The sequence below is a fragment of the Opisthorchis viverrini genome, assembly GCF_000715545.1.
Source record: "Opisthorchis viverrini unplaced genomic scaffold opera_v5_1, whole genome shotgun sequence".
Taxonomy (NCBI): Eukaryota; Metazoa; Platyhelminthes; class Trematoda; order Opisthorchiida; family Opisthorchiidae; genus Opisthorchis; species Opisthorchis viverrini.
The window spans coordinates 6,547,324-6,559,598 of NW_008751657.1; the positions used below are offsets into that span (position 1 = coordinate 6,547,324).

At 41.9% G+C, this 12,275-nt stretch overlaps 1 protein-coding gene across 1 annotated transcript in view; it reads left to right on the forward strand.

Annotated features, from left to right (window-relative positions):
- T265_00105 (hypothetical protein) overlaps positions 1–12,275 on the forward strand; it is a gene marked incomplete at both ends in the record, with an annotated part of 68,307 nt that overhangs the window by 10,583 nt on the left and 45,449 nt on the right. The window contains one exon of the mRNA XM_009163762.1: positions 10,486–10,568. Coding sequence (XP_009162026.1) covers positions 10,486–10,568 — 83 coding nt within the window. The remainder of the gene's footprint in view (positions 1–10,485; positions 10,569–12,275) is intronic.

The window sequence follows — 12,275 nt, forward strand, 5'->3', positions numbered from 1 at the left end:
CGTGCACACAAAACTGGAACGAATTTGTACGTCATAAAATAACAGCCCGTCTCCTCTTACAATAGGTGAAAAAACAGTGCGCCCCAATCGGATCTCTCTAAAACCAACATTTGCCACGCGTTTTCTGCACGTTCACTTAGCTACATCTGAGACCACAACTTCCCGTCCAAATTATAGGAAGTTTTCATATTCGCCATGTGTAAGTATGAATCCAAGAGTCTTAATTGTTACTCGAATCCTTTGATGTCAAAAGACCGAAGCCAACCCTCAGTGAAATGATACATACAGACGGTATAATCATTTTTTGAGCAGTCAGTTTATTTTGTCTGCCTGTGATGATCACAGACAAGACGATTCGATCCAGTATCTACATATTCTAACAGAGTCTCCCATTCCAACCTGCTTTTCCAGTTCACTAATTCCGTCAAATGACCGGCCAGGCAAAGGCAATAGGGAGAATCCTTGATTTCTTCTAGTAGGACGTATTTCGGCTCCGCAAAGGGCTTTACATAGCACGGATCTGCTCAAGATAAGCAGTGGAGTTTCGGATGTGGACAGCACAAATACATATTCTTATAAGTCATAAAAGTCTCATATCTGAGAGCTTGTTGGTGTAGAATACCAAGTCTTCGACGCAACTCAAGAGCCCAAACGGGTATCGTGAAATAGTGCTAGGCTGTTCCACTGTTTTGTCATGGGGCTTTACACTTGCACAGCCAACATAAACGGATGTTTACAACAGCTGAATTTGTCGTCTAGTCCAGCCCGATCTATGCTAATTAGAATGACCTCAAAATCTATTCAAGTTAATGAGATGCGGGCTTGGCTGACTCTTTTCAACAATTAGAGTCAACTGAAAGTCTAACTACGTCCTGTTTGAAGTTGCGATTTGCGATCGTGGTGGCCGGCTCTGGTAGTGAGTTGTGAGGTCACAAAAATCTGGCCACTATTGGAGCTATCCCCAACTTATCAGAGAAGCGATATCCCAAGGTCCTCAGTGAAATGGTCTCGGCGGCACATCGGAATCACCTTGCTTTGTTCTATCGAGAAAGAAGTAAGAGTGCATGATGTATGCAACGGCCCAGGTTCTGCATCCGGCTTCCTGAGATAGATGAATTGGCCGTCCATGAATGCTTGTGAATTCTTCTACGTCCTTGTGAGGACATTAAACTTTCGAAGACCACGTGTGTACAGCGTACAATCAATTCGCTTCCAATTCGGCTCCCCTTGTTTTCACTCTCAAACTAAGAAATGCATTAATTCCAACGTACCCTCACCTTCTATTCCGCTCAAGAGACGAGAAATATATTCTCTTCATATTTCAGTTGGATAGGGCTTCCATGAGCATTTTTAAACTCAAGGTTTTTCAAGGCCTTCCACGGTCTATTTCATCAATTTTTCAATCACGAACTTGAACTGGAAAAGTGATTATCGTTGAACGGAGAAATTCGGGATTTTCCTCTACAGTTCCTCAAGCCCGCAACCCTGAAAATACAAAGAACGTACTGTGTTGCCGAATTCTAGAATGATGAAACTTGTCACGTTAAAAGGAGTCAGGTGCACCATCGAACTTCAGAAATTCTGAAATTGTAGATCGACCGTATATACTATACTGTTCTGGCACCTGACTTAGGGTGATAAAGTGGTCAACTCAACACCTACTAGAGAAAACTCCCTTTATCCTCTAGTCGTTTATGCACATCGCAGATCGACAAAGAACAAGTAGCTCCAGAAATCTCGCTACGATTTGAGTCAAGTTGATCCCTCTGTGATTTCTGCATCCACTACGAGCATTTTTTTAACAAAACGGGCACTAATACCCGTTATCCTCCTTAATCTGGAACCTTCTCCTTCTCTGAATTAGAAGCAAGCGAAACGGACAATTGCTGGCGGTGTATCCTGCCCCATCCTTGAGCACTGCTCCGTCAGCTAGACCGGGAACTCAATGTCGCTGTAGAGCAGATACATGGTTACAGATCTCTGTGACTCACGTTTCGTAATTCCCGCCATTCTTCACCTCTCCCATTTTCCTTAGTTCCCTTTATCCACGTGGCACCACAGTCGACGCCGAGACTGATATCTAGTAAATGTAGGACGATTTTTCGGGTTGAATTAGGTTCGAAATCGGCGGAAACATTTTTCCAAGATGCTCCAGCTCCGCTTTTCTGCTTGCAGTTCAGGGCTTGGGTGAACCAGACAATACCGTGTTGTAGGTGGGACTCTTTGGATTGTGCAAAGATGTGACAGTGTCGTTGCCATGCCAATTGGCGTACAATGGTGGGGTACTTGGTAAAAGGTTAAGCTGACTGTCCTGATAGATTCGTCTAACCGCGAGATCTGCGATCCTCTAAGACACCGTGCCAGATTTACGATTTACACATCGTAATGTAACTCTTATTGAGTCATCACAATTTTCTCTGATGGTGCCATATCTGTAGTCATGTGAACGCAAGCAGATGCGATAAACGGACAAGAAGCAACTTCTTGCTTGTGGGATTCCATCACATAATTGTCAGACAAACCGTACAGTAGTGATTCTCAACCGAGTGAGGCACAACTATCATGGGCAAGACCAGTATCAGATAAACGACTTACCATTCCTGAGGAATGATCCTACAGGATGATTGTCAGTGATGCAATGTCTGGGGACAGGAGAAACGTTGTGTGAAATAGAAATACAGAAATATGGAAATATAGAAATATTTTATCCGCACTGCTGGATGCAGTGAGTAGGGTGATCATGCTGATGACAAAATGCAATAGCTGATGTGGCAGATCTTGTCTAGGAATCATGGTTTTGCGCGTTTGGCTAAAAGTTCGACGGCAAGCAGCGGTTTTGGGCGGAATGTGCCTGTTCCAGACATCGCAGAGGTTTCATCTCCCAAACTGGATATGTCATTTAAACCACTAACCGGTGACCAAACTTGTATGAGGGAATCTGTTAGTATCAAACGACACAGCTCAACATAACTGGATCATGGTGACTCATGAGGCGTCGAACTATGGTCTCAATGACGACCACGAAAGGTCGGAGTGTTTTGATCTCCTAACCTCTTACCTAGTAGGGAAGAGCAGACGGTCAGAAAATGAGTGGATCTAATTGGAAGTGTATATGGGTTCAGGTATTACAAGGTCGCACAAACCTAGATAGGGACCAGTTAGGGTGTTTGATGTAAAGTTATTCAGTGTTTAGTGTGCTGGATCTTGATATCTATCTAATAGCAGTACATAAGGTAACGGTTATTACTGAGAGAAGTTGGCGCCTGTTGAAACAGTCATTTTGCATCAATGTGAAAAAAACATGCCGAACCACATAAACTAATGCCTCCAAGCAATTCATTTACAAAAAATCAGTCATCTCTCTTAATATTCCCGATGCTCTGAAAGATGCACAGATTAGGATGTTCCTGTTTCTGCACCAGACTAGCTGTAAATTGATTCATGCTAAAAATAACGACGATTAGTTCTTGCGTTTTGCTCATTAATGGTGATAAGAAAGCAGCCGAAACCGATGATATTTTGCGTCGTCACCCGAACAAACTTCTCTTATTTGGCCTGTGAAAAGAATAACATACACAATTCGAATCACCTCCGGATGCCTGTGCATATTATAGTTCTGAGAGATAGCCACCGACAAACTCGATGTTCACAAGTAATTCGTCACAACATCCCCAGCTAATCTCTGGCTCCAGGCTATGACAAAAATCAGCAATATGCTTTTCGGCCACTCACATAGACGGAAATTAAGTGAAAGTGTGTGTGCCGATCAAGTGGACGAGAGACTTAGAAGGGTGATAAACGCCTAAGATGAAACGAAAGTGTTTTTTACGATAAACAAATCATGCTTTCGTAAACGATAGTTGATCATCGCTCACGTACCAAACGTGACACCCACTGCCCCGATCAAGGATCAAGGTAAAGCAAGTAGCAAATATTCATTCTGCAGTGAAAACAATAACAGTGAATGCATTGCAAATGAATTGTCAAACCGCCACCGTTTTTATCACAAATTAAACAGCCAGGGCGCTCGGAGTCTTGTTGTTCCAACTAAAGTGTTTCGACAATCACCCACCTTCGTCATTCTTTGTCGTCCATTCTATCTGATGCAAAACGGTTGTCTAACATAACGGAAGCCAGTCAATTATTTTACAGAAAGTAAGACCACAGTTCGAAATTCATAGTAGCGGTATGACCAATTTGGTAGAGTTTCTGCAGTGTGTGACTTTGACAACAAATCAACAAGCTCATACCATACACCTTGGAGGTTTGTGTCTGGTATCTTTGCGAACAAATTTACGCAAACTTCATAAAACTCTTCCCAAACAAAGGATGTGCAACAATTTTCCTTAGTAACCTTCTCAGTTTCGCCATTCTGCAACCAGTACCAGACAGTTTCCTTCATTTTTGTGCTCACAGTGGCGAATGCAGGATTCTGATGGCGCGGCAAATTGCATCTTGCTAACTTGGTAATTCAGCAAGCCCCACCTTGGCATTTTTAAGCGTTCAAAAAATTTACCATACCATTAGGATCCACCAGGCAACGTAAATCACGTTGCATTCATATATTTAATGTAGTAAATCTGGCGCAGGTTATCACACAACAATACATTGTTTGGTTAGATGGAGGACTGATTATATTAGTAGCTAGTTGTTTGGTTATCTGGTTATTTATTCCTTTAGTTGGTGGGTAAATAGGTCGTTTGGCTAGATGGTTGATTAGCATCACGTTGAAAGTACGGTCTAAATCTCTAAATCATTGCTTCTAATTCACTTTCCTTCAAGGTTTAGAATGCTGCGGAAGCCACAGTATATATCACTGGTAACATCTGGTGACGGTCTGAAAAGCGTTGGAATTTGTTTCCTTGGTTAGTGTCCTTATAACCGGCACCAGGTTGAAAATTGCTGTATATGTTGCGAAAACATTAAACGAAAAGCTTTATTGTTGGCAACGGCACTGGATCCACAAGCGGTAGAGTACCAGTAGCTGGCCCTAGTTTGTGGACAAAACTGCCTCATTTTAGCGCAAAACTGAAGCAAAAGTTCCAAAGACATTTGCTGATGAGTCACAAACTCAAATACATGGTGAAAAACCACATCTCACAGAAACCCGCGCTGGAAGGGATCTCCTATTGTTCGGTGTGCTCAGACCTGATCTTAGGTTGAATCCACAATCATTGTTTTGCTGTTACCATGAACTTAACGTTAACCAGAAATGCCGCGCTGGCGTCCGCGACGTGTGTTCAAGAGGGGGCTGTAAATCGCCATCCTCGATTATTACAACCGCGACCACATTAACTCCTTCGGAGGCTGCTGTCCCACAGAAAGTTGTCGAAGGAATCCCACTGTTCGGTTCGACAACCCAGGAGGTCCTTCAAACGTATTTTCTAAGTTCCCACTGTGGATCAGATAGAGGGCGACCCGTGGTTCATTAGGACAGTAAGTAGCCAAATCAGTGCTGATGAAACACAATGCAACGGAACAGCTGACCACAACTTCGTGGGGCTTAGTTGGCTTTAATTTTCGTCAAAATCAATCGCAAATTCTGGAACATTCGCCAAATTCGTTTAATCCGACTGGTCAGAGAATACATTGCATGCGGCATGTCAAGCGATCTGCTGTGTTTACTTAACTAGATGTAGTACTTACGAACACCTAGTTGTGATTAGTCCTGTCTCACTTCAGCTTCCATACTGTAATAAGCCTGATTAAACCAAGCACTATATACGTATGGTTATAAAGTCTAAATACTCAGGATAAATCAACAAATTGAACTTTCGGCACCGTTTCGTTAGGTTTGTTGTCATTTGGATCATGTCAAATGCTTGAAATTCATGAAACATTAACAATATTTGATGAAAACTCTTGAGAAACGGCACTTTTTGAAGTAATTCGGCTACATACAGCCCAAAATAGTCTTGATCGTACAGATTAAATACCAAGTACCGTTTCTCTTTTCCGAATGTATATAAGTATACGACCAAAAAATGGTGTCTTTCCGAAAGTTCTTTCAGTGGGTAACAAACATTGGTAGACACCTGAATTCTCGTTTGCAAAATTTTTCGTCGATATATGGGTACGTGAATAATGTGTCACATTTCTGATCACTAAGTCAACGAAAATATAAGATATAACGAGGCGCATTCACGATTTGTTGATGAACGATCAAAATCCGTTTCCATCACATTAACACTGAAGTCCGCTTGCCCATTATAACTGATCCCCCTACACAACGGGGCTCATTCCATCCAATCCGCAGCCGACCCAGTCAGTCAAGCCTTCTGGGCTACACTGTCTTAGCAGAGGAGTTCAAAACTGAGAGATAATCAAACTTATCAAATCGACAGACTGAGCTTGCCGAGGTTTGCGTGCCTATACGTTCATGCGTTCAGTTGAATATATCGCCAACAACTCGCTATAAAAGTAACCCCGAAAAACCCAACCCACATTAGTAAGAAGTCGTGTTTGGCTTCGTCAACTTCAGCTTACCTGTCGACTAATTCGAAGAGGAATGATTTACTCAAATGTTATACAAAATATCCACAGTTTAGTGCTCACACGTGAACAAAAACAGCTAAACATTGAATGCCTCATTCGGCTCTCGCAAGTTTCGACAGCACTTGGCAAGCGACGTTCTCACGGACAGACTAGCTGTTTGAGCACAATCAACCTACGATGCCTGCCAGATGCGGAATGTTGCGTGAAGCTGTACCATCGTTTGCATAACCAAACGCTGTCCAATCAAAGCTTACGTATTGCGGTCTTTTCGTCTGGTGTACGCACTCCGACAGCACCCACGCATAAGCACATTCGGTTGGACAATGCTCACATCACCTGTGAAGTCTGAACACATCAGGGCATGCACACCCTCATGCACACAAACTTCGGCAGACGCGAAACTACAAAGCTGTATGTGGTGATATGACATTCGTCCTATCGATTGTTTGCCAGGACAGAATTGAAACAGCCTTTTCGCACATAAGTTTGGCTTGCAGTTGATCAAGGTTCAAACGACATGCCAGCCAACCATTCACCATAAATTGGGCTGACGTTCAGTAATTCCATCACGGTCACCCGCAACTCCAAATCTGCAAGACATGTACTCAGCACCGGATGATAGCTGGTTACCGGAGATCCCGACGGATTACAATGGAATCGCCCATCAGAATGGTCACTCTGATTGCAAGGCTTTCGAGGAAACTAACCCAAACCTTTGGGAACCCGTAAGCCACTTCATTCATTAGGCTTAACGCTTAAAGAAGAGCTTATTATTTGCGAATTTTCCAATTCTCTCGCCCTAATTGACTCCGGGAATCAGTTATTTCCTCGTTGCTTTAACACATACATTCTGTAAATAACCAACTTTATCACATATTAGCGCTAGCTGAGGCTTGCATTCAGCAGATATAACCATTCTACATCACAGACAATTCTGATTAATTATGTAATGATCAATTCGGGGATTCAGCTGAGTCTTTGATTAGGGTACTGATAAGATTTTGACAGTCACACTAGTGCCTCCTGTAGACCAGTGATATTTTCCCGTCAAAAGTTACACGATCAGGCATGTATCTGCTACCGGATTATCGATTCAGCTGGGGCCTACAACGGCATGCTTTGCGTAACACTATTTGTTCGTAAACAAACAGAATTCAATCATACCTAGGTGGAATTTATGACTGGAAAAGACAAAAATCATTTGTCAGTTTCTCACCCACGTGTATGTATTCGGAGGTATTTCCATGTTCAGGAATATTACAGTATTGGGTAAGCTACAGTGCTGAGCATACTTGCGCTTGTAGTGGATTCGTCACACGAAGTCCTATCAAAATCACGTGGTTTAATATCGAGCGCTGAACCCGGTGTGCACGGAAATAATAACCTCCTGTCAAAATGGAACTAGAATATGAATGAAATGACTTACTGTGTGTTATTTGTTCTTGTGACAGTTGCACTGCATTCATTCGAAATGGCTACCGATTGCCTTTGAAACGTTACTTTATTTGGCAACTACGCAGAATGAATGCATTTGTCATATGCCATATCGTTGTATCCACTATGGGAGTTAACCTGTTAGTCGGTGAACTGGTGTAAAACTCAAAGAACGGATAGGAAGTTTGATCTGATATTTTATACGAAGATCACGAATTGTCCAGATGTGAAATGATTTTTGACACGTCAACTACTCGCTACACTTTTCTAGAAGAAATCAGCTTGGCACTGATCAAACAGTTTCGTTGAGAGTTTGACTTCAAGAAAGAATTTTAAACATGAATACGAAATGCATTTGGGCCTTTTTTCAATGAAACTTGTTTCAAATTATATGAGGATTATTTGCTGAATCGATACTTGGCTAAGTATAGCGCGTGCCACGAATCTCTGGTCCGTTCACAAAGCACTGAATGCTTCCATCCATCATGTAGTGTTTCAGACTCGGAGATAAGTTGTCCTCCCGTGACACTAGCAACATCAATGTTGTCGTACTTTTCGAGGTACCACAATCCATAAGTTCCTTGAAATTTTGTGCCCTCCTTTGCTTTGACCTTTGCAACAACTGGTCCAGTGATGCGAGGTGAAATGTATTACTTAGGACTGAAATTTATACGGAGCACATAGATTGTCATCCCACTGATGGTTCAGTAATTTTTTCCAATCCTTTTCAAGACATAAATGAACGTATCCAGCTTTCATGCTTTTGGTCATAGAGACCGTATGAACTAAGACCACACTGACTGCTTTATGCTTGCTCCTTGACTGGCCAAGTCACGGACTGTCAAGTTTCTGTCAGCTCAATAAAAAGCGCGAAAACGAAATATTCATGTGTTTACCAGAATATTTAGAAAAGTCGTCAAAACTCTTTTACAGTACGCCGCAACGTGAAGTGATGTAAAACTGCTAAGTAAATGATATCTACTCGAAGCCGGTAGTTGATTCATTTCTGATCAACGATCATGAATGTTGATCCTTCGTGACAACTGCTATCGTCAACAGTATTTTATCCTTTCATATATAGCAGTATTCATCTGGTCTCTGAGGTACTGGGTGTTTGGGAAGTCATTGCAATTATGAGTTGTCGCCGTTAGTCATGCTTCACAATTCTAGGCAAATACAGAATAAATCCGTCACTTTTATGCACATACGAATCCAATACCGCTCAGTGGAAAGCGTCGTTGGGACACAGCATTGCAATATATTTTTTGAATAAACAATGAAGAAAAATGTTAATCCTGTAACAGCCGTAAATGCCCATCTTCCAAAAGTGGTTTTGGCTTTAGTGCAACGTATCGTTTGGCTGTGGCTTCAATGGCTAGTTTTTTTTGCGGGTTATTCGGACCGAAGCAATTTTAGTGGATGGTTCTTGAGCGGCGGAGAAGATCAGCGCCACATAAAGTTGTTGGAAATGACCGGAAGCCATACCAACGAACCGACACAAATCAGCGGTCGATCAACCTAAGACACCAGATGAACAAGGTGTTGATGATGTACACTTCAGCTTTAAACTGAGAAGCACTGATTGGGTTATTGGTTGTGACTTTCACATAATCTCTGTAAAACTTTCCCCGGGGTTAAGAGTTTTAAATAAATGAAAACTTGCTCAATTATCCACTATCTGTTTAAAGACTTTTCATCATCCAATTAAACTAAACTTTCCTGATTGTTTGTTAGCAACTCCTAGTCGTTACCCGGAGGTACCGAAAGGTAGATGAATGGTTTGGAGAGGGCCCAATCGACAAATCATGGTAGAAAGAATAGCAAACCGAGATGTAATAAATCAGGAGAATTAAGATGGCTCGTCTACTGAGTCTCCGAAGATAGTAGTGAATATTTTATACAACAAAATGTTTACTAAAAACTTATTTTGAATACGGATACTATTGACCCTGTGGGTGCTGTTACATGCTTGGCAACTCCATTCACCTGCTTTCCACATAAGGCCCTGGTGTCCTTTTTGGCATATTCTTGTATGACTTGGAAAGTGGCCAGACCAGTAGTGCGTATAATTTGCTGATTACTCTATCAACGAGCTGACAAAGAAAGGTCACCTTGTAAGTCAAAATATTTGGCTTGTTTGGATTTATATACTTGCTGTATAGTAGTTCTATCTCTAGTGAACATCTGGCAGCATCATTCCTCTTTTGTGTCCTTCAACCTCAGTTCGTATATCGGCACTCAAACCAGATGTTTTGATCCAAGCAACCAACTCAGAATCAGTCGTCCTCGGCTTTTCATTTTTATTTGGTGTCGAAAGTTAGTAAGGTTTGAAACGTCTTACGTAGAACTACTGGGACGGCTCCATGTTTACCGATGTTTCAACAAATTCCAATATTTTGGTGTCCACAGCGGACTTTGGGCCACACGGATGCCCAACCCATTTGTTTATAAATGCTGAAATAAAGCTCCACTTGAATAATCTGACATTAAATAACATCTACTTCAGTTGGTATCATTGTAACCTATTGGTCAATATTTTTTCCTTTCTCCGTTTAGGAGGGCCCCATTGTCCAGCCGATTCCGGACAACCTTATGGTTGGCGACTACATTGAAATAAACGGAATTTGTCGTGGGCCCGAGTAAGCTTCTACTCAATTTCTGTTAGACTAAAAAGTGTCTTCTGGTTGTTTGACGTACAGCGCGCACATTTTTACACTAAATTTACTGTTTGAGTCCATCACCGCCAACTGAAACTTTTTGTTTGTTCTCTTGCTCGCAACGCAAATTGTCGGTCAATACTGATGAAAACACGACAATCAAGAAGGCTAAAATGCTGTCCTTATCGAAGTATTAATAAAACTATTAAAATAGAAATGTAACAGAGAAACCTAAACTCCAATGAAGTATGTGGATGGATAGTCTTAGTAGGGATGGAAAATTGTCTGGAATGAATGATCATTTGCACTCGGACTTAAGAAGTACTATATCCTGCACAAGTTTATTTTTTACTGTCAGCCCTCTCTTGATCACGAACGCATTTATCATCATTTTGTACTCCAAACTTCTTTTTTTGACACCAAATGGAGTGATTGGCATCATCACATAAGGAGTACTTCGAATTCAATCGACAAGCATTGGACGCGGGTGGATCACGTGGCCTTTTTGCACTGTTCACCAACTGCTGCCGCACTTATACCAAGGCGTTGCTTTCTTTGAATTCCGGAATATTTGTTGATAAACTTCACTAGACTGACCTATATGTTTCAAACTTACTACTCCTTCCCGTGATTAGAACATTTGCACAGATATTTGTATGCGTGAATCTGTGGGACATTAGTCCCTGGATTCAGCCGGTCAACACAAAAACATCATTCGGGTGCCTTACGTAAGGCACAATATGCAAAAATTTTCCCCGATGAGGTTTCGGACCTCTCAAGCGATCTCAGACATCCGTTTGAAATACGGCCCGGTAAACCATTCCGAGAGCGGACGTTCTGAGTAATAATCAGATGTAGTCGGTCAGCTAAATCTGTTGTTCTCCGGCGGTTATACAGCCTACCTCTGCTTTCCATGTAAAGGAGCCTTGCTACTCACTCAAATTTCAAGATGTATAGTCCGGCTAAACTTTTACTACTAATAACATCTACCAACAACGACTATATTTCCGGGTACCAAACTATAGGATTCAAGAATTCGTCAAATTCAAATAGACACTTTGTTGCTTAAAAACAGATGAAGAGAAACAGTGTATTACCCTCGTGTGACTTGTCTAATTGTTAGTTTGAATGTATCCTAACAGGTTTGCAAGCATACTGGTCAGTAACTGTGCCTGCTGACTGAGTACGCACTGACGGTACATTCATCAACTCCTGACGGCATAGGACGAATAAAAATGTGAACACGAGAATTTTAACTTGGCCAACGCAAATACGCTGTGCACTGGATGATTCAGTGTTCAGTTATGGTTTCAAAATAATATACTTCAGTGAAACTATCTGATCCAGGCGGTAATGGTCATGTTAAACACCCATAGCACTTTCGTCACAGGCTTCAATGAGGTCACACAATACTACAGCATTTGCTTTCTGACTTGGGTAATTAAATCGTGTGTCTCCATACAGCAATGTACACTGGGTGTTTCCGGAGACACTTACTTGTGTTCTCAAAATTAGTTATCCCAATTCCCACTATTTTCATTACCCACGCAAGTTCGTAACTTCCCACAGACTTGCGTAACAAGGATGCTTTCTTAGTGACATTTCACTGGACCCGTCTTTGTCTGTTCGGGTGTTGGAGTACCTAAGTTTTGATGCATTATGTGGGGTGAACCCCCCCCCCCCCCCCCC